This window comes from Lycorma delicatula, chromosome 4, assembly GCF_047948215.1.
Source record: "Lycorma delicatula isolate Av1 chromosome 4, ASM4794821v1, whole genome shotgun sequence".
Classification (NCBI taxonomy): Eukaryota; Metazoa; Arthropoda; class Insecta; order Hemiptera; family Fulgoridae; genus Lycorma; species Lycorma delicatula.
This window is the reverse complement of record NC_134458.1, coordinates 72,696,236-72,719,611: the sequence shown is the minus strand read 5'-3', so window position 1 is coordinate 72,719,611 and position 23,376 is coordinate 72,696,236. Positions and strand designations below refer to the sequence as shown.

The 23,376-nt window shown below is 29.4% G+C and overlaps 2 protein-coding genes across 3 annotated transcripts in view; one reads left to right on the top strand and one right to left on the bottom strand.

Moving 5' to 3' along the window:
* Nucleotides 1–4,676: 4,676 nt before the first annotated feature.
* Nucleotides 4,677–12,992, bottom strand: LOC142323552 (glyoxylate/hydroxypyruvate reductase A-like). Of its 2 annotated transcripts, none has more exons than XM_075363338.1 (6): nucleotides 12,701–12,992; nucleotides 11,897–12,054; nucleotides 10,449–10,671; nucleotides 8,958–9,051; nucleotides 8,019–8,286; nucleotides 4,677–4,965 (listed from the first exon to the last, which is right to left on the bottom strand). In XM_075363338.1, exons 1-6 carry the CDS (start codon nucleotides 12,798–12,800, stop codon nucleotides 4,834–4,836), a joined length of 975 nt encoding a protein of 324 aa, XP_075219453.1. In that variant the 5' UTR covers nucleotides 12,801–12,992; the 3' UTR covers nucleotides 4,677–4,833. The 2 variants fall into 2 exon arrangements, with proteins under 2 accessions (XP_075219453.1, XP_075219454.1); XM_075363339.1 differs by having other exon boundaries at nucleotides 12,615–12,752.
* A 38-nt stretch (nucleotides 12,993–13,030) lies between these two features.
* Nucleotides 13,031–23,376, top strand: part of E(Pc) (Enhancer of Polycomb) — a 126,849-nt gene continuing 116,503 nt past the window's right edge. Inside the window, exon 1 of the mRNA XM_075363337.1 lies at nucleotides 13,031–13,413. Within this exon, the coding sequence (XP_075219452.1) occupies nucleotides 13,261–13,413 (153 nt within the window). The 5' untranslated portion in view covers nucleotides 13,031–13,260. The remainder of the gene's footprint in view (nucleotides 13,414–23,376) is intronic.

Genomic DNA, 23,376 nt, shown 5'->3' with positions numbered 1-23,376 from the left:
CAAATGAAGTAACTGACTAACCTAATTTGTATTAATTACTTTTAGGAAGTAGTAGAGATCATTTTATATAGATCTTTATTTACACAATTAATTATTAAGAAATACTACAGGTGAGCAACATAAAACCGAACCCATAACATAATCGCTGCAGAATAGAGTAGGTTATGTTTGAATGAAATTTTATGAATGATAAATATAAAACATAATTTAAATGTTGCATTTACTTACCTTATTGTTATAAAAGATGTTCAAAATGACCAACCTGGATATCAATGTACTTTTGTGCTCGACTGATCATATTGAGAGTCGTCTGACGCAAAACGTTGTCAATTGCGTTGATTTCTCATTGAATTTTCCACTTCAGTTCATGTTCTGCGAATTAACGTGGCCGGTTAAATGAAACCATGCCTCATCTGAAGTGAAATACGAAATCGAGTCTATCTATCCATCAACAATGTTTTCAAGAAGCTAGTTGCAATAATAAAGTCATTTCGGTTTGTCTGTCTCCTTCAGTTGTTGCACGGTTGTAATGCGGTATGGTTACAATTTTAATTCATGAAGAATTTTACAAGAAGTGTATTTAACACCAGATTGTTTGGATAACTTGTATACTAATTTTTTTGGATTGGCAGTAATTCTCCTTTCAATGGCCTAAGGAGTCCTAACAGAAGGTTGCCTACTTCATTTTGCATTTGAAACTGAACCTGTTGTATAGCATTTTTTAACTAAATTGTGTACAGTATTCTTCGGTGGGATACAAGCATTCGAAAATTTTCCTACGAATACTTGAGTGATTCTTCAAACTATCAAGAACGAATATAGGCCACAACTACAGCTATCCTCTCCTGGACTGAATAAGGCATTTTACACAAAAACAACTGTATTCACAATACTACACTGAAACAAAATGTATACTGCACCGACACGTAACCACCTGATTAACAGCAGCAACAATCGGTAGTAACATATACATCCACTAGTTGTGTGAGAGTCTTTCATAAATAGTGTTGGGTAGCATTTTCATTATGGGTTCGGTTTTACGTTGCTCATCTGTACAAAACATACCATGAATTCAAACAAAAAAGTATTTGTTGTAATTATAATTATAATTTACTGATTAAAAATTACATAATGGAACGATAAAAAAGTTTTCATTTATAATTACTACAGTTTAAAAATAATTTTGTAGTACAAACAAGCGTTATGTGCTTTTTATATTGGAAAAATAAAACATAATCATATAGAAGTATGTTAAATGCACACCATATATTTTCATATATAAGTGTCACTCAATAATTAGAGATAAATGACTGTAGAAAAATTATTATTTATTTAATGACAATGAAACTAACGCTGTTTTTTAACATAATCCCCAGCTACATTTAGGCTGTTGTACAATTGTTCTGAGAGCCTTCTTATTACAGTAGCAAAGAATTGTTCACTTTGCTACACCATTCTTGATCTGCTCATTGTTGCAGAATTTCACATAAAAACTCTTTGAGGACCAAACAAAAATACATCTGGTGGTACATGTTTGGGATAATAAGTTGGATGTAGCAACACCTTCCAACTCGACTTTAGAGTAGGTTCCTGTTTCTTTTAAGCTACATGGGGCAGGAATTAAGCAGAATAATTATACCTTTTGACAGAGAATCAGGACATTTCCTCCTTATTGCATGTTTCATTTTATTTTCTAGCATACCACAATAGTGTTCACTGTTAGCGTGTCACAGTAGTATTCACTATCGATTGTATGTGCTCTTCCAAATAATCACAATAAACTGGATCTTTATAGTCCTGAAACAATGTTAGCATCACTTTGAGGCTGATCCACATGTTTTGAATTTTTTCCTGGCAGGCAAAGTCAGATGGTTCCATTTTATACTGTGATGTTTATTCCAGCTCAAAATGATGAATCCAAATTTCATCACAAGTTATGATGCAATCTAAAATAATCTGATATGGACACCACATGATATCTTTGTACGCCTATTAAACTATGTATACACATTTTTTTGAAATGAAAAGTACATAAAATGTTATTCCCTTAATAACTTCAGATATTTTTTTATTGTTATTATTTAATTATTATTTATTGTACATTTTTTTTTACAATCAGGGTTAATAATTATTAATAAATCAATATATTTAAATTTAAAAAAAAGTAGATGAAGTCAGATTTGAACCGATGTACCTTCCCCTTGTAAGATCCAAATATTTCAGTAATTAAAATTGTATTTGTCTATAACTCTGGAATCAATGAAAATAAGTACCACTTATGTTATTTTTTTTTTGTCTTCAGTCATTTGACTGGTTTGATGCAGCTATCCAAGATTCCATATCATTTCGGTATAACCCTTACATCCTACATCCCTAACAATTTGTTTTATATATTCCAAATGTTGCCTGTCTGTACAATTTTTTCCTTCTTCCTGACCCTCTAATATTAAAGCGACTATTCCAGGATGCCTTAATATATGGGCTATAAACCTTTCTCTACTTTTAACTATATTTTTCCAAATGCTTCGACATGCCATAACACCTCTTCATTTGTCACTTTATCCACCCATCTGATTTTTAACATTCTCCTATAGCACCACATTTCAAAAGCTTCTAATCTTTTCTTCTCAGATACTCCGATCGTCCAAATTTCACTTCCATATAAAGCGACACTCCAAACATATACTTTCAAAAATCTTTGAACAAATTATATTTCTTACTGAAGGCTCGTTTCGCTTGTGCTATTCGGCATTTTATATCGCTCCTGCTTCGTCCATCTTTAGTAATTCTACTTCCCAAATAACAAAATTCTTCTACCTCCATAATCTTTTCTCCTCCTATTTTCAAATTCAGTGGTCCATCTTTGTTATTTCTACTACATTTCATTACTTTTGTTTTGTTCTTGTTTATTTGTATGCGATAGTTCTTGCGTAGGACTTCATCTATGCCGTTCATTGTTTCTTCTAAATCCTTTTTACTCTCGGCTAGAATTACTATAACATCAGCAAATCGTAGCATCTTTATCTTTTCACCTTGTACTGTTACTCCGAATCTAAATTGTTCTTTAACATCATTAACTGCTAGTTCTATGTAAAGATTAAAAAGTGACGGGGATAGGGAACATCCTTGCCCCTCCCCTCTTATTACGGCTTCTTCCTTATGTTCTTCAATTATTACTGTTGCTGTTTGGTTCCTGTAAATGTTAGCAATCGTTCTTCTATCTCTGTATTTGAACCCTAATTTTTTTTAAATGCTGAACATTTTCTTCCAGTCTACATTATCGAATGCCTTTTCTACGTCTATAAATGCCAAGTATATTGGTTTGTTTTTCTTTAATCTTCCTTCTATTATTAATCTGAGTCCTAAAATTGCTTCCCTTCTTCCACTCTCCTCTCAATTCTTCTGTGCAGAATTCTAGTTAAGATTTTTGATGCATGGCTAGTTAAGCTAATTGTTCTTTATTCTTCAACTTATGTTATATAGTTGAAAATCTCTCAATCAGGGCTTATTACTTAAGTTAAAAAAAAAGTCCAAAATCTAAATTTTTGGATTTTGGGCTCTTTTAGACACTTTTGATCAGTCAATTGCAATAAAAATGGGAGGTGTACAACTAGATGTTACAACAGTCCTAAATCCAAAATTTTACATCCTACAGCTAATCGTTTTTGAGTTATGTAAGATATATATGTACGTACATACAGACATCATGCCGAAACTGGTCAAAATGGATTCAGGGATGGTCAAAATGGATATTTCCACTGAAATCTGAAAATTGAAATTTTTCGTGATCTCAATACTCCTTTACTTCATACAAGGAAGTAAAAAAGCAACAGCTTCTGCTAAAAACCATTAAGTTTCATACTAATGTGAATTCAGATATCTTTGTGATTTTGAGCCAACTGTCTTGGAATGCACCTTGATACATTCTGTAGTAATTCAACTTATCATGGATAATGGAATAAACAGTGCCAAAACTTAAACTACAAATTTCAGCAATTTCTCAAATTTTTATGCATCTAACCTTGCTAATAAGATCATTAATGTGATTTTGCTTTTACTTTCACCGATCTTCCTCTATGATGAAAATCAGCGACACTTGTTCTTAAAAGTGTCTTAAAAAGACATTATTTAAGTAGGAAATACAGCTTTGAGCACTCCATAACCTCACAGGGTCACCTAGTATGCTCTCAAAACAAAGCAGGTGCCTTGTCAACTACCAGAAAGTGCTATGGATAGAAGCAGGGCAGGGCAGACCCAACTCCCATGGCACTTCCCCCCAAACAAAAAGGAAATAAAAATAAACAAACAAAAAGGAAGAAAAAGGTAATAGTAAACCCATATAGGGATTGGCTTTAACTAAGATTGTTAAACATTTTGCTCAGAACCAAGCAAAATGATGGTTCTTAGGCGATCATGGTTACTACGCAGTGAACTTGAACAAATAATTTTATAGATGTAATTATCTGCCACAGGTATGTAATTTTTTGCTTACACAAAATGTATTTACACATTTATCTTACAGCAATCTAAATACAGCGTAAAAGAAAAGTCCATTTCAGCGCAGGATATATCTAAATCTTATAATTACTGTATAGCAACGAACTTGTTAATAAAATTTTAAACCAAATAAAAATGTTTAATTAAAGTGGTAGCACTTGCAAAAAAAAAGTAACTAGTTTTAGTAAAATAATTTATTTTTAATAATTGTGCAGTAACAAGAATTGTAACCATTTTTTAATAAGCTGGTTCTTAGATTTTGCCAATTTTTTTCATCACACCATATCATTAATTATTGCTGAAATAGTATAATTATGGCAGTTACAGGAACTGATATTAATATCCTCTAGTGAAGTCAATCGCATATGGTACAGTTCCTCCATCCTTCCAAATTTTCCAGTGTTTAGAGAAAACTTCAGCCACATCTTGTGCTCTTGTAATAGCAGCAGTATGAGGTGTAATAATAACCTAATAACATCAAAAAAATTTGGAAAAATAAATTTAACACTATTATTTGTATTTTTAAGTTTCCAGTTACATTAAATTAAATTTAGATAAAGAACAATATTTTCATTTGATGAATATTTATCACATATTTTACTAAAAATATATAATCCTGCATGAGATGATTAAATGCATCTCTTACAACTTGATGGTTCTCTAAAATCTGGATCGGCAAAAGATCCAGATTTTTTGCATTCTGGTTATTGATAGAAGTGAAGTAAGGATAAAGTGCTAGCAGTTGAAGCAATTTTTAGGAAATCAGTTCCCACTGATTAACCGATGTTAATGTTTGGTGAAATTCCACAACACGCTGACAAACATTTTTTAGTATCTAATAACCACAGCTTTCTATTCAGTTTCTGCAAGGTCACATTAAATTACCAGAAAAAATTTGTTACATGGATTTACATACAGGCCTAAGTATTATTATTTTATTCTTAAAAAATTAATTTCTTCAGTGTAATTCAGACCCAAAATTTCACTAACTAGCTACCTTTAGATTACTTGTATAAGCTGAATTTTCTTAAGCATTCAGGATGCATTGCCCTTCCTCAGTTTTAAAATAATGAGTTGTAATCATATTGCCCAGCTACATTCTAAACAAATTTCAATGAAATTTAGTAAATTTTCACTGTACACTACTTGCTGTTCAAAAATTTATAAACACCATACTAGATTAAGCAGAAGATTTCTGGAATGAAATAAACATTCCATCTGTTTGAATGTATTTCTTTTTAAAATAGCATTCTTCCACTTTTTAATCATTTTTTTTTAAATTATGTTTGTTGTTTATTTTGCATACACTACTGCCTACCACGAATATTCCCCATATCTCTTTGTAATACATCCGTAGAGATAATTTATTTTTTCAACTTAATGTAAGGCAATTACTTTGATCATTTCAGTATTTCTTTTTGGTTCTTGTTTTACGAGTCCAAAGAGGTGTTATCTTCTATTCAGTAATATGCTAATAATATTTACTGGTCTGTAAATTTACTGTTTTAGTCGGAAACAAATCCATAAGAAGGAATGCTGAAATGCAAGTGAAAATCACATTGTGTTTTAGAAGATCTGACTTTATCTAAAAGGGTACTTTTGATATTAAGCTTATTATACAGCTACCATACAGGAAGTAAAGTCCCTGGATCGTTCTACAAACAGCAGCTCCCCACTACCAGATGACACTAAAGATGGCTGCACATGTTCTGGCATCCTTAACAAATCTAAACAATGATAAGGGATGGGATGGATAGTGAGGACAGTCTTATAGAAAACAACCATCCTAATGATATCCCAAATTCCCTTCCAGGCAATGGGCTCCTCATATTACACTTGGGAGATTAGAGCAGATTAGCTAATAGCTGTGCTATTTTAAAATAATATTACTAATTAGAATACCTGAATTTTTTGCATACCTTTTAATGTGTACTTGAATATGTACTCAATTATTTAACAATGAAGACCTTAATTGTTTGTTATTTTATTGTCTACCAATTTTGTTTATTTATCTTCACATAGTTACATCACTATTTCATAAAATAATGATTATGTATTATTATGAGCTTCCTTTTAGGTAGATTTCAATAGAAAGCTACCTATTGTAATGGGTACCATGATATGCCTTCTGGAAAATTTTGACATATCTTCACGTTTTACATCCCCCAAACCCCAAATCCACTGTCAGCTCAAAAGTTTATATATACATTTATATATATATATATATATATTACTTTCTTGTGGACACAATAACTGCCGAAATTTTGCACCAATCACCTTCAAATTGTTCCTTAAAAATAATGCATCCCAAAATCTCGGTCAAGTTCATTAACAGCGAAAATCAGACCATGGGGGGGGGGGGCTTTTTCAAAAAAACAAAATATCACTATATCTTTCTTATTAAGTAAAATATCGAATTCATTTAGGCTCCAACTATTCTTTGGATAACGGCCTAAAACTTATCTAAGTAAAGTTTTTTGGTATCACCAACCATTGCCCCAGGGAATGAAAAAAAATGGGGTTTCAAAAACAAAAAAAAACATTCCTCCCTTAACAGGCACAGTATCAAATCGGTCTAAAGTGGTCGTTAGTCCTCTAAATATTACGTAAAACTTTTGTCTGAAACAATTTCTGAAATGACCAACCCTAACAGTAAAGGATGACCAAAATATTGCTGGAATTGTAAGAAGATAGGGCTTGTCACATGTGAAACTTTTTTTCACATACAACCATAGCCGTATTGAGTAAATTTGAAGTTTTCTAAACTTTAAGCTGGAAATCTCTTTATCCCCTACTTAGCACTGGTGAAATCTACCTCTGCCTTCCAGCGTGCCGAAAGGGATTTTTTTTTATTTATAATTTTATATTTTGTAATACAATTCTGACCATAGTTTTTTCAAAGTTTCTCTCCCTAATTCTTCTAAGCAAACACTGGACGAGTTCCTTTTTTGTCCATGGAATGGTAAACCATTTCTGATGTGATCTACATAATGTGAAATTATGTTATGATACTTTTTCAAATTATAAATTTAATTAAACTGATTAATTATTAATTTAATAAATTTAATTAAATCATAAAAATTAATTACATATGTTTTTCTTAAAAATTATGCATAGGTATTTGCTAAATAAGTCTTTGCTTAGTTTTTTTTTTTTGTCTTCAGTCATTTGACTGGTTTGATGCAGCTCTCCAAGAAGACTTTGCTTAGAGCAGATTAAAATATAAGCTGGAACAAAAATTACTTTTTTTTAGAAATTAAAGAGCTCAGATATTTTCAGATAAGCTGGTTAATCAGAACTTCACTAGAGAATTAGACTAATGTTACAACTGAATTACTATTTTTGAAGAAGGCCTGAATCTCATTTCATGAATGCTCTATCTCTAATGGAACTATTCTAAAGATCAGTTAGAATGAAATTTCAGGTTGTAATAAACAGTGCACAACAACTTTACACATTTTAAATCAGCTTTATCCTCTCCTGATAAAAATAAATAAATACAAGATCTGATAACAAATTACCTGTTCCATTTTCCATAAAGGACTACTTTCAGGAAGTGGTTCCTCAGGAAATACATCTAATACAGCTCCTGAGAGATATTTTTCATTCAATGCACTAACCAAATCAGCTTCTGTTACTATTGTACCTCTACCAACATTAATAAAAACAGCTCCTTTACAAAAAGACAAATTCTTAATGTTTAATAAACCAGTGGTTTTCTCTGTACTTGGAAGTATGTTTACAATAACATCACAATTTTCTAAGATTTCAGTGATTTCTGATGCAGTCCTGCAAAATCATAAACATTACAAAATAATGACTTCTCATTAAAAGTATACATAAAAGTCAGTATTTAGTATGCTATTTCATGATAAGTAATCATTATTTTTCATACTGACAATAGTAATACTGCACAAAAAATGGATTCATCCAACTACAGTCATAACCTTCATACTGAAGTTACTGTCCATGTTTCATCTATATTTACAAGCATGTTCAGCTAATCCTATATTAAACAAATATTTTTCTTCAATGATTACAAATTAACTTCATTAACAGTTCTATTTATGTAATAATAATAGCATCTGCTATGTTTTTGTTCACGTTTGTCATTTAAAAATATTAACTTTTGTAACATCAAACTGAACCAAATTTTTATAATAAAATATTTTTATAAGTATTTCAAAAAAGTTTTCAATTCCATTTTTTATCACTTTTCAGTGATTGGTGCTGCTATTCTCACACCAAAAACAGTTTCAATTTTTTTAAAGATATTTTATTCTAAAAATCTGATTTGGTTTGTGGTTGCAAAAGTATATATTTTTGAAGTAATAATATTCACATTAAATAATGAAAGGTTAACTAATAATCCTTAGATTTTCATATCCATTCTTATGTTTTAAATTAAATGCTTATATGTATGAAATCTGAAAAAATAATAGATGTGAATAAAGTTCAACCTGTAAAAATCTATACATGATTCTTTCTTGTCTGGAATTTTAGTGACTAATCCCCAAATCTCACATGCTCCCAATTGTTTCAAAACAGATGCAACTGGAAAAGAAAATGATGTTTATGAATGAACATGAAAAGTGTAAAATAATATTAAAACTGAAAGTGACAGTTAACAACCTTTCAAATTGGATGTAGAATTCATTACTTCAACTGAATTGTAACTGAAAAAGGGGAACATGGTTAGTTAATGACTTATCAGCAATATTGTTAATTATAAGTAATAGAATTGTTCATATACATAATGAAAATAAAATTTTCAATAAATGCTGCTTCATCTTCAACATTTAATTACCATAAATTACACAAATAATTTATCTCACAAATTTAAGAATAAAATCTTTTTTTCACTGTTGTACATATTGAAATAATAGCATATTTAACAGTAGACAGACTACTATCTAGCAGATTAGCAGAATTATTTAGTTTCTTCCAAGGTGCATTTTTGTTGCAGTATGACAAAAATTAAATGGTTGGTTTGCAACATAAACATACTAAATGAAAATTTTATATAAAATACACTACTACTTTATATTAATAATAAAATGTATTCTGAAATTTTAGTTAACCTATTTTGGCCAAAAAGTTAACCTTTCATTGCCATTAGCTACACACATTTACAAATGCATCTTCCACCTTTCAAATTTATTTTTGTATAAAAAATGCAGTAAAGGCACATGTTCTACCAGATTCACTGAATTACTTCTAAACCTGCAGTATGGAAGGTACTACACCAGCAGTAAGACAAGGATTAGCTTGATGGTCTGTTATTCCTTCACCTGCATCAAACGTATTTCATAAAAAGGTTCTGAATCTACCAGTTAATAAGAGGGAGACTGAAACCTACACAACTCTACATAGCTACAAAGAAAATTAAAAGGATTTTTTTAACACTGTCAAGATTGGAGAAAATTTTAATTTATAAATCAGTTTGTTGGCATTTTATTTATAAAAATAAATTCTAAATAGTTTCTGTTTGGTGAAGGCTAAATAACATTATTATTGTAGATATATATTTCACTGCAAATAATAATTATAGTTTGCCAAACTGTAATAAAATAAATATTGTTTTAAAATTTTATTTAAAAGAAAATTTAATGGTGCCAGTCATTAATCAGTATTGTACACAATCATAAGTATTATTTACTAATGGATATAAAGAGAAATCCAATACGTCTCAATACTGGTAATCTTAAAGAACTTATTTAATTAAACATGATAGTTATTCACCAGTATTCTTATTTGACTTTTTTTATAAACTTCAGGATGTAGTGGAATAGTAAAATTAAAGTCATCCAGTAAAGTTGTATTTTATTGTTATATTTTATTTTATATTATTACAGTTAATATAAAATATTGTGTGTGTGTGTAAAATAACAGTGTATTTAATACAGTTGATATAATAACAAAGTTTTCATTTTAGTAAATGTTTCACTCACCATGGATACCAATAGTTCCAATACCTAACACGCCTATTTTTAAGTCGCATATAATACGGTAATCTGATATTTTTCCACTTTTATCCCACATCTGCTCTTCCTGTTGTTTCCTTGAATGATAAAAATTTCTTTCCCATGATACAATATGTGTAATCACATATTCAGCCATCATACATTGAAAATTAGTTCCAGAAAAACGAGTAATAATATATGGTGGTAATTTCTTTATTAAAAAAAAAAAAAAACAGTTGTTACACATTTATTAGTAATAAAATATTTTTTAAAAATTTAGAGACCTTAAAATGTAACATTTATTATGTTACATTTTAAGGTCTGTAAGCAGACTCTACATTAATTCAATTATTAAAATACTGTATGAAATTAACACTTTTTAAAACTTTACTTCAAATTCATAACACTGATTAACACATACTCAGCTGCCAACTGATTTTTTTATAACTTAGCTTAGATTGATAACATGCCAAAATCATATTTAGATTCATGTAAAAAGTTTTTAAAATTATTCTTGAATATAGATGTTATTTTTTAATACTTCAATTAGTTTTACATTGATACTTTTACCAGCCTCCAGTAAAACCAGAGAGATTAATGTGTTTAGATTTCGATTTTAGGATAACATGCCTGGGGTTTTACCCAATAATCATCTCAGCTACCAGTTTGACTATTTTTTCAACTTTTAACATAGTCACTGAACAGTATCAGTAATGCCCTGCATCCCTAAGCAGAAACTATTAGAAGATGACAGCAATAAATGGCCAGTGAGCAATGCAATTTGTACAATTCATATCAGAGGAAGAAGAGGTTAAGGTTGTAGGAAGGAGACAATTTGCCCACAGGCAGAATGCTTTTAATTGGGTAGTTTACATCTCATTCAGCACAGGAATAATGTGTTTAGCATTAAATAATAGTACACTTATTTGTTGTTGAATACAGCCAAAACCAGGTAACTTAATTAAACATAAAAATAATGGTAAATGTCATAATTGATGTCAAATGTTACACATTTAAAAGAGGTTACATTTATATAGAGACCAATAAGTAATGTAAATTGAGTCTTATTGCTAAAGGAAGGGCAGTTGTCTACTAGAGGTAAGAGTTGGTGACAGATGATGTTGCAAGCAAATGTTTTGTTACATGATCCACAATAGCACACAAATAAGAAAATTATGTGACACCTGCAATCAAAGATGTTAATACACTGGTCATACTAAACTAGTAACTGTTATCAATGTTAAATATATCTTCAACAGTTATGGGATATATGGTTTCTTTTCTGATTATCCACATACACGCCTGGATTATTACTGATACAACCCAGACACACATATACAGACAGAATGTTTTACATATATAATGTAAAATTAACTTAAAATCATAAAATTGGCAAGCCTCAAGACAGAAAAAATATATAAATTAATCTGGCTAACCTTTTCTGAATTATATTTAGCAAAAAGTTTATCTGCTCCTGCCCAGGTTCCTTGTATCCATTTTACATCATTAGGTAAATTATACATTACACCGGCTAACAATCCAAAATCTGCCACAATTACACTTACTTTATTCTGTTCCAATATTTCTTTGGTATCTGAAAATAACAAGCACACATATACACAGTACTTTTTTTCTTTTTTTTCCTGTTTAGCCTGTGGTAATTACCTTTCAGATAATGCGTCAGAGGATGAGTGAGGATGATATGTATGAGTGTAAATGAAGTGTAGTCTTGTACATTCTCAGTTCGACCATTCCTGAGATGTGTGGTTAACTGAAACCGAACCACCATACACACAGTATTGAAAGCTCACATATTCTAACAACCTTACTTTTATTTTTTAGAATTAGGTTTGAATGTAGAAAATCTACAGAAAGTTGACATTTGGTTTTTTAACAAGGCATCTGCCAGATATTTATAGATGAATTATAAAACTTAACCTTTGTAGCTAGAAGTAAAAGTTTTCAACTACAGGACTTCATAAATCTAACCTAAAATACTGAAATTCTATCAAACCATTTGAGAACAGTTATCAATAGGACCACTTAAGAATAAAATCCACCATTTCACTGTGTAGTATAATAGTTACAAATAATTTTTTCAGGTAAATACAATATTGGAAAGTTATCAAAATTAATTATTCAGCGTTTACAAACCTGATTCTCATTCCTTAATTCAACAAAGTGCTTCACAATTAACTTTTAGACTATAATAATTATATAATGAATATGATTTTATTTACCGTTGGTGATATCAAGAAAATTTAGTGTTGGCATTTTAGAAGATAAAACAAATCGTAATTTGGGTATGTTGCTTAAAACACCAACAGCTGGTTTTGCCATTCCGTACTTGCCGTAAAGTTAAATTAATTTTACAAAGTTTACACACCGAAAAAATTCACTGTTGAACACTTATCTTCTTGTGTACCTGACCTTTCGATATAAAAATACTTGTATCTCAATTTTGTAGTCCGAATTGCTATTATCTCTGAGAAAAGGGAAGGGAGTGATCAGTTCATTCAGTAACATGCGTAGATTCCCGCGCGTTGCATTTCGGTAGTTCAGTACTAAACTTTACGGGTCGCCATGATGTCGCAAACCAGTTGGGCATCATTTATACGCTTTATAGTGATTAGTACGTTATTCTGACAGTGTTTGTAAACATAGATATAATGGGGTGTGTCTAAATGTAACTTAGTCTAAATTAGGGTAAGGGTTAATACCCTTTAGACCCTGTACTGGGATATTTGGGGGGTTTTAGTAGTTCAGTGTTAACAATGTGGTGGTAGTGTCAACAAATAAAATGAACAAGCTGTCGTTTAGAGCTCGGGCGCTTGACGGCTGGAAACCAATGCCCATTTATATGTCAGAGGAGCTTCCTGACTTGCCAGAATATTCGGCAATAAACAGAGCTGTTCCACAAATGCCCAGTGGAATGAAAAAGGAAGAGGAATGCGTAAGTTTTATTTTCAATGCATGGCCCTCTCTCCATGTTGGAACAATTTGTTTACATTATTCCCCACCAGAGATCGGTGTTCGCAAATTATTATTTTATGTAATTTTAAGAATATTAATTATATTTAAGCCAATAAAACGCTATTTTCTCTATTATTTACCGATTATAATACCTCACATTTTAACGTTTCATTATGTTACAGTATTCTGGATAAATTTTAAGTGAAAAACAGTCATGTCAACCCATTGGCAAGTAGGCTATCGTTTGGTTGTTTAAAAGAATTAATTGTGAATTTACATCTGTTTTATCTAATAATGATAAAATTGAATGAATCAAGTTTCATCTACTCAATTCTTTTGACGAACACAATCAACTTTTTACTATAAAATTGACTTGTGGTTGCATAGTTACCAAACGTTATTTCACTTTTTAATCACATTTCGCCTTAAAAACTTAGTTTATCTTGAATGAATTATGATCCGTATTGGTGCTTCGCACGTTATTTTCATTCTTTCATTTAAGTTTTCATACTTTTTACCCCTTGGAAAGAATAAAAAGTAATGTTCAAACCTAACCTTAATCTAGGCAAGTGCTACCTGTACCTATTCAAAGGTTACAATTTGTATAGCTACCGTGTACTATGAAATTCGAATAGTTTACTTATTTTTGTTTAAGAAGTACTGCTTGTATTCATTTTTATTATGTATTGATGTATGAAGTTTTTACTGTTTTTAGATTTCTTGTATTTACTTTCAAAAGTAGATTTCATTAAATGAACATGAACCATCAATACTCAGCGTTTAAATTTGTTTTTAAACAATTTGATGTTTAATTCAGGTGTTGGATATAAGTTTATAATTTATATTGTATGACACCTTACAGGCCTACAATATAAATTCATGATATGTAGCACCCTTTTTTTTTAAATATCCATTTACATTGGTTACATATTTAAAAATAAAATTATTCATTTGATAAATGCTGACACAGCCTGCTATAACTTTTTTTATTTTGAAAGTTATTAGAAAAAGATTGTTTGGTAGGTTACGTATTTAAAAAGTGCACCATTTGATGTTTTTGAGCTCCCATCCAAATTAAAGTTATTATTAATGTATATAATAACTCATAACAGGCTGATGAATATGGAAGCTAATTTCAACATATAATTAACTCAAAAGGGTGAAGCCACTTCTCATTTTGGCTGTCATGCATGTTAGTTCATTAATTTTACCCTTTCTACTACATTTTATTTATTTCTGCTTTTAATGCTAAACTTTATATTAAGAAGCTCTTTAAAAAATTTATTATTTAATTACAGGATTGTACGATAATTAATCAAAGCCGTACTCAAATCTTTATCTGAAAGCACTTGTTTTCAGCTAATCCTTTCCTTACTGTTTTTAATATCACTATCTATTGTATAATGTAATTTTTAGGAAAATAATGTAATTACAGCATAACATCTTTGTGAAAATACATGTTTGTTTGTATGTATAGTTATATAATTTCTTATTATATTAGTTCATGGTAGTATTTAATATTATACAGTGTAATTTTATGAAGGATTATTAAGAAACTAAATTTCTTCTTAGTAGCTTTGTTTGCAGTTTGACCTGTATTAGATCGCTTGCTTGGATCTGCTGTTTTTCCTTCAGTTGTCTTTATTTCATTTAGTTATCTAATTAAGCAAAATCTGGTCTAAGTAAATGCTGATAAAAAAATTAAAAATTTTGTTTTGTTGTAATTGAGTTTACAATTGTGTTGTGTTACAATTGAGTTATATTTATATGATACTAAAATAAGTTTTTTATTTGCTGAACAGCGTGATAAAATGTAAAACATTTTAGATGTTTAATTATTGAACAAGTCGCTTTTAAAAAAATCGTTAACTGAATAGTTTAGTAATTAAAAAATGTACTGTAATATACTTTTTAGTATAGCAAGGTATAATGTTAATGTTAGTTTCACATTTTGTTACCTATATTATGTAGTAGTTTTCTTATGTTTGTGCAGTTATTTATATATAAATTACTTTATATAGGCAATTGAGGATTATAAAATTTTACTTAACAGTGCTTTTACAATAATTAATTAGTTTTCTATGAAAATTTGTTGTTTAATTTTACTGTCTGTTTCTAGTAGAAAAAAGTGGCATCACTACATAACTTAAGTAAAATTAACAATGTAAAAAAAAATTACCAGTTCAGCATTATGTACTTAATGTAAACAGTAATTTTGTTACTCTAAACCCTATTTAATGCGAACCTATAAAAATTTTGTACTCTTGTTCCCGTGAATGTTTTAGCAATGTTGATGTTTTTAAAATGCTGGGTCAATATCACACTAAGTAAGCTTTTGTATTGACATGGAAATATAATGTTCTATTTATGTGCCTCATTTTCGTAGATAATAACTTGTCTTATATTTAATTATATTTTTATATGTATTATTGTAACTTTACTAACAGTTTTAAAAGTTTTCTTACTGGATCCAAATTATTACACAGTTAATGTGATTGGATGTCAGTTCATTTGAGAAAATTCACGCAAATAAGTTAGTTATATATGTACTATACTTTTTATTTACAATATACTGTTTTCTGACCCTTTCTATAAGACATAATCTTGTTATTTCTAAACATGGAAATTTTCCCCAAGACCAAAGAAAGTCTTTGTAAAACAATTCTGCCCCTACCTTTATCACTTTCTGTAGGCTACTTGGCATACATTTTCTTACATGCACACACACGTGTGCGATTTTTATGTAGATTCTCTCATTAAAACTTATTAAATTATGATATTTTATGGTGGTGTAGAATTTTCATTCTTTGAGCACTATTTGAAATCGTTTTATCCTTAAAAGTAATTTTATTTTTGTGATTTTTGTATCTCTTAACATAGTAATATTCATTTCTTGATAACTCTTAAAACAACATAACTCATATTGAAAAAAAATCTAATTAAATTTTCATCAAAAAAAGGGTTTAGTAGGTTTTTTATTTGTGAAACACAAAGATATTCTTATTATTTTATACATTTAGCAGTTATTATTATGGGCATTATCAATTAAAAAAAAAAAAAATGGGAGGAAAACATTAGTATTCATATTAAATCAATAGCCTATATCACTGAATTCATTTTATTCATTAATAAATTTTTTTTAAAAGTGATTGATAATTTTCAAAGTTTTAGATTGATTTATATGATATTCTCAAATTTCATGTAAATCATTCTTATAACTTTCTTGATTTGATTTCATAGAGAGCGAGTCATAGCCCGGATTCAAGTGCCAGTATCGCCGTAGCTTATTCATATATGCCTGGATTATTTAAGTAGGATATGTTGTTAATTTAAACCTATCAAAAAAATGATGGCTAACAGAAGATATCAAGGAGCCATTATTGTGCAAAGGTAGTTTTTCCGGCTTGCCCTCAAACTGCTGACCTCCAACATGGAAAATCAAGTGCTATGTCTTTATGCCACCCTTATTGTAGGCTGTCAAAATAAACATGATTGTATAGTTAAAAAGTGTTTGTGTATTTACTTAGTTTTTTTTTTTTTTTGTCTTCAGTCATTTGACTGGTTTGATGCAGCTCTCCAAGATTCCCTGTCTAGTGCTAGTAGTTTCATTTCAGTATACCCTCTACATCCTACATCCCTAACAATTTGTTTTACATATTCCAAACGTGGCCTGCCTACACAATTTTTCCCTTCTACCTGTCCTTCCAAAATTAAAGCGACTATTCCAGGATGCCTTAGTATGTGGCCTATAAGTCTGTCTCTTCTTTTAACTATATTTTCCAAATGCTTCTTTCTTCATCTATTTGCCGCAATACCTCCTCATTTGTCACTTTATCCACCCATCTGATTACTTAGTTAAAGAAGTTAAAATTTTTCTAATCTTTCACTAAAAGAATTTGATTTGGTATTCTACTACAAGTTTTTTTTGTACCTTAAAGTTACTATTACTTTTAGCCTAGAGGCTAGTATTGCCTAGCCTCTAGGTAATAGTAAACATGATTATTTTTCTTGTAGTTATAAAAATCCACAAACAATTTCTTCTAAATTCTTTGTACATTATATAGGAGAATTTAACTCTCTTCCCTGTGCATGATCATCCTAATAATGAGAAAGTTATTTAAAAATTTGTGACATTTGTAAATACTTTACAAAATCTATTTTCGAGGTTTTTCATAGCCTAATTGTAAATATTTGTTTTAGAAAGTATATGAAATTATTTAAAAGCAGAACACTATTGCTTCTCCAGTTAAGAACAAATTACTTGGTAGTTTTCAGTAGACAGAAAGAGTTATTACGTTCTAGCTTCATTTTGAAAAATAGCTTTAACTTAATTAACCGTTGATATGTAATTATTTCTATTCTACGTGTCTATCCAGGTTTCTTAAGAAGCCAGAAAGACATGATGAGATTCTTACAACTAGATTCTGCTTTTATACTAAATATCTACACCATATATCTAGAACCAATTTAAATTCTAAAATAAATTAAAACTCATGTATCTTGCACAATTAAAATTAAATAGTTACTATTCAGTTATAGCTAGTTCTAAGTAGATTTGTAAGACAATTTTTCCACAGAAGTTTTTTTATTTATAAATTTTTTGTGGTTATTAAATGCAATCATCTTGCAGTGAAATTGAATATTCTAAAAATTGCATATTTGTTAAAGTTAATTACAACTGTAAGCAAAAATATACCATGGCAATCACTGTTACTAATTTTATTTATTTTTTTTATGAAGAGTAAAAGGATTAGTCCTGACAGGCACTGCAGTCAATAGTTTTACCTTTCATATAATTCTAAAACAGTAAACATGAAACTGGGGTGGAATCACTGCCCCCCCCCCCCCAATAGTAAAGAAGTGTGGCCGCATCGCTTGCTACTAGAAAGATCGCTTGCTAAAGATGGAGCCAGGACGTATTTTACTTTTTATTTTCATAGAATTCTTAACACTTTTTTTTTTATAAGTATTTATCCATGTACTATTTTAATAATTAATGTAGCTATGAGTCAAATCTACACTTTGTTACAAGAAAGGTAATAAATTTTATTAATTTAAAAATAAGACTTTCTTTCTACAAACATGTGCATAAGCTAACTTTTTTCTGAGTCATTGTAGTGACTACAGAACCATTCTTAAATTATTTAAAAGAAACTGGACATCTATATCAAGATTCTAAGTTCAACGTTCATGAATAGTGCAAAATTTACACACTATTTTTAAAAATAATAACTCATTAAATTAATAAATAAAATACAGATCAAATATATTACTCAATCATTTATTTACTAAAGGGACTTTTTATCCACAAAAAGGCATCCATTTACTACAATGTCACTTTGAACATCACTGATGAAGAAGCTAAATGAAAGCCGATTTTCCAGAAACTTAGTTGCATTAGTTTAAAATCAAATCAATTTGTTATTTTCTTTAGGCAAATTTTTTTTTTTAATTGTGGCTGGTCAGGAAAGTAAAAAAAAAGTTATAATTAATGTAGAAAAAATTTGTAAGAAACACAAGTTTGTGTGATACTGGTTAAGCCTTCATGCAAGATTGTTTTATATGCCTATCTCGATTATATATTTTTTTTGTTTTTATTGCTCATCCCTGCCTCCACCTTTGATCTTTCCTGTAAAATTTCCCTATGTATAAAAGTTTTTCCTATAAAACCCCCCATATTTGCTTCTATTCTTTTGTACTACTTTCTTTAAACATCTACTGACATTGAAATTTTGTTGATTTAATTTACCTGTTTGGGCTAATTAAGCAATAGACATAATTGCTAGTATCTCTCCGTCATTGTTTCAACATTCTCTTAATTTGCAATTTAGAATTTAAAATCTTTTTTTATTATGGAAAATATTTTGTAATTTCTTTTGTAACTTAAGTTTGAAGGTGTATTTAGTTAGATAAAATTTATGATAATAGTAATGTATTTAAAACAATAGCTATTAGAATTAAACAAGCTTCTTCTTCTTCTTTTTCCTGTTTAGCCTCCGGTAACTACCGTTTAGATAATTCTTCAGAGGATGAATGAGGATGATATGTATGAGTGTAAATGAAGTGTTAGTCTTGTACATTCTCAGTTCGACCATTCCTGAGATGTGTGGTTAATTGAAACCCAACCACCAAAGAACACCGGTATCCACGATCTAGTATTCAAATCCATGTAAAAATATCTGGCTTTACTAGGACTTGAACGCTGTAACTTTCGACTTCCAAATCAGCTGATTTGGGAAGACGCGTTAACCACTAGACCAACCCGGTGGGTTAGAATTAAACAAGCTGCCATAAGTAAATAAACTGAAGTATACATAACCTAGAAAAATAATACTATTGAAACTTTATGTGTACTTTAGTAAAGTATGAACAATTTTACTGATTAATCTTTAACTTTTTTGTAATGTGATAAAAGTGTGTAGTATTTCCGTAACACATTTATTTTGGGTAAAATAATATTTTTATAAAAAATTGTTTATAAAAGGATCAAATTAAACAAACATGTAGGTATTATGTTTTTGCAAATTATTTCCTTTCAGTATAAGTCACCTTTAGGAGTTAAATACTTTTTTACTGTAATCTTTGGCTAGTCTTCAATCACTCAGCTGGTTTGATGCATGTCTTCAATATTTCTATTCTGTACCAGTCCTTTAATCTCAATATAACTTTTATATCTTTCATTATATCTATTTCCACTGTTTTTTATTCTCTACACTTCTAGAACCAAAGTCACCAATTTTGGGTGCCTTAATTATGGCCTAACAGGCTTATGCTTTTTTTTACAAGATTCTTTCTTCTCCAAATTTTCTTAAAAACACTCAGTTTCATGCTCTGTTCATCCATCTTTTTAACATTCCGTTGTATCACCACATCTCAAGTTCCTCTGTTCATTTTTTTTCCTTATAGCCTATGTTTTGCTATCATAAATTATTGTGCTGTACAATTATTTTTCAAAAATTTGTCTAACTATAAATCTGTATTTTATACCAGTTTATTTATTTTCTGAATAAAACCCTTTAGCTTGTGCTACTTTATCTGAGGTCTTATTTTTCAATTGTTTGTTACCTAAATTCCTGTCATATTACATAAATTTTAAAATTATGTGACTTCAAGTATACATAGTTCTTTCTTCTAACTTTTTATTTAAATCGATGTTATCCTCCTTTCTATTGCATTTGTTTTGTTTATTTTCAAATTAACCCCCCCCCCCCCGGGTTTAAAATGAACCATTGACTTCTGTCTAAATTAGATGTTTTATTTGTTCTTCATTCCTAGTTTATAAATTATTGTGGAAGTTTGCGAGTTTGAAGAATTGATAACATTAGTTTTTTTTTTAACTCTGGTAAGGAATGCTGCTTCTTGAAAAACATTAAACTGTATGAAAATTTACTAATCTCATACAGGTTTGTTAGGTTATCAAAATATTTTTTAGTCAAGATGGTAAGCAACCCCAGTCAAATTTGATAAGTTCTCCATGATGAGGATTTTAAGACTTAAAAAGCCAGTGAGTGCATCCTTGATATTTGGTAGGGGGCTGCCAGTGGACTGAATCAGGCACTTTTAATATACAGTTTTTATAAAACCCTAATCAAGGGTTTTTTGATAAAAGCAGGCTCCCCTGATAGCACACCAGGTTGGTCTAATGGTGAATGTGTCTTCCCAAATCAGTTGATTTGGAAGTTGAGAGTTCCAGCAATCAAGTCCTAGTAAAGGCAGTTACTTTTATACGGATTTGAATACTAGATCATGGATACCAGTATTCTTTGGTGGTTGGGTTTTAATTAACCACAAATCTCAGGAATGGTCGAACTGAGACAGTACAAGTCTACACTTTATTTACACTCATACATATCATCCTCATTCATCCTCTGAAGTAGTACCTGAACAGTAATTCCCAGAGGCTGAACAGGAAAAAAAAAGAAAGGCTCTTCTTATATCTTGTTAATAACCAATAGTATCAAAAAATATGAGAAAAAGTAAGTAATAATTTTAAAATTAAAAAAAAGTTAATAAAATCCCATCAATAAAAAGTGTAATTTTAAAAAACTTGTAAATTTTTACTTTTTTCGTCTTGAAAATTTTCTTTGTATTTATTATTATTTTTTTTTTAACAAGGCATCACAAAATAGGAAAATGTTGAACCCCTGTCAGCTAGTGTATACATCCTGATGCCTTAACATATGATTTCTGTTAATGTTTGTTTTATGATGCAGAACTATTAGCATGAAAGTTTTGTTATAAATTAGCTGTTATCAGAGTGAAAGTATTTATCCTACTATATTAGAAAATGAGGGGGATGTATTAAAACCCCCTTCCACCATTACAAATTAGAAGTAAATTCTTAATTTTTCAGCTTGTACACTTCAAATGTTTAAAATTGTATTCATATATACTTTTTTCTTTGTATAAAATGTTATACGAGATAACAGTTTTAAACCTTCATCATGGAAGCAGATAATTGTTTTTGCCTTTTTTCTTCAGACCGTCCAAAAATTTGTCATTTTCATATTTTTTTAACCATTATATAATATGCTAAACTTAGTAATAATACCTTAGTGCAGGATTGAATTTCTTCTAATTTTATTTTATTGTTACTTTTTTATTTAAGGAAATAATTTAGGAAGAATAATTGTAATTTACAATTTTATTTGTTGGGGATGGTTAATTATAACTTGTATGTGAATAAACTGGAAAATTCAATGACATCATTGTCAACTTTTGTTCTAATGATTTGCATTTCATATTATTTTTGTTTTCTTGTTACAAGGGTGGAATTATTGTAGGATAATAATTATGCTGTTTTTCAGTGTTAATTACATTTTTTGCGCACATTTGTAAAAAAAAAATAAGAAAATTAAGTTACATAGAACCTATTTTTAGTTATTAACATTCCTTAATTTTTTTTATATGAAAATGATGAATAATATATCTTTATGGACCGTATAAAAATACCACATTCCTTCCACCAAAGCTATAAAAAATAAGAAAATTTGGTGAAAATCAATAAATTTATTAACCCTGCTTTTAAATATTTTTCTTTTGTTACACAAAACTGATAGTAAAATTTCAAATCAGTATAGTATGTACCATAAACAGATTATTATGTTTAGGAAAATTACTTTATCATTTGGAACTAAGAAAGAAAACATTATATTTATATGTTTTTGTTTAGTTTTATATTTATATTCAACTTCTATTGAATTTCTTGATATAATGAATACCGTTCAAACTAAGGACATTCTGCGTGATTAATCAACCCATTATCATTCTGAGCAGCTTCCCCTTTTGAATGATAAAGATGTTTATTTTATTATTATAGTATTATAGGATGTGGAACGTATAAATTACAACAATTGTCTCTTATTATGGAGTTATGTGAAATAGGCAGTTGTGTGAGTATGTGTTATACTATATAACTTATAAAAATGTAAATTAAAATAAATAAAGGCCAGTAATTTGATACTTATTGAATATTAAAAGTAAATCGATTGATTTTATAGCGTAAACTGTTTAAGAAATGATATTTATGTATAAATTGTAATACAGTGAAACCTCCAATAATGGACACTTGTCTTCAAACTACCGTAAATAAAGCATATTTCAAATCCCTAGTTCATTGAAATATAATTTTTTTAATGGATACTCTGTTCAGTGAATGAGAAAACATGTTAAGAAAATTTGTGTTTAATTTCGTACATGTTATGTAAAAATATTTTTATTGTGTATAATAAAATTATATTTATTGTTCATGTATTATGTTTGTCTATATCTCACATTTGTATATGGATACTTCTCCACTTTTTATCTTAGATAAAGATCTAATATCTTTATCAAGATGGAGATTTATGTAGCTAACCTATTAATAGTTATTTCATGAACAATACAGATCAAAACATTTCACACACATTTAAAATCTCTCCTTAAAGCAGGGTTTCTTAAAGGT

Coding starts and splice junctions, on each gene's coding strand:
- LOC142323552 (XM_075363338.1), bottom strand. CDS start 12,800: ATGGCAAAACCAGCTGTTGGTGTTTTAAGCAACATACCCAAATTACGA. Junction 12,055..12,700: donor TTTTCTTGATATCACCAACG/GTAAATAAAATC, acceptor TGTTATTTTCAG/ATACCAAAGAAATATTGGAA. Junction 8,287..8,957: donor TCATGTATAGATTTTTACAG/GTTGAACTTTAT, acceptor ATGATTTTGCAG/GACTGCATCAGAAATCACTG.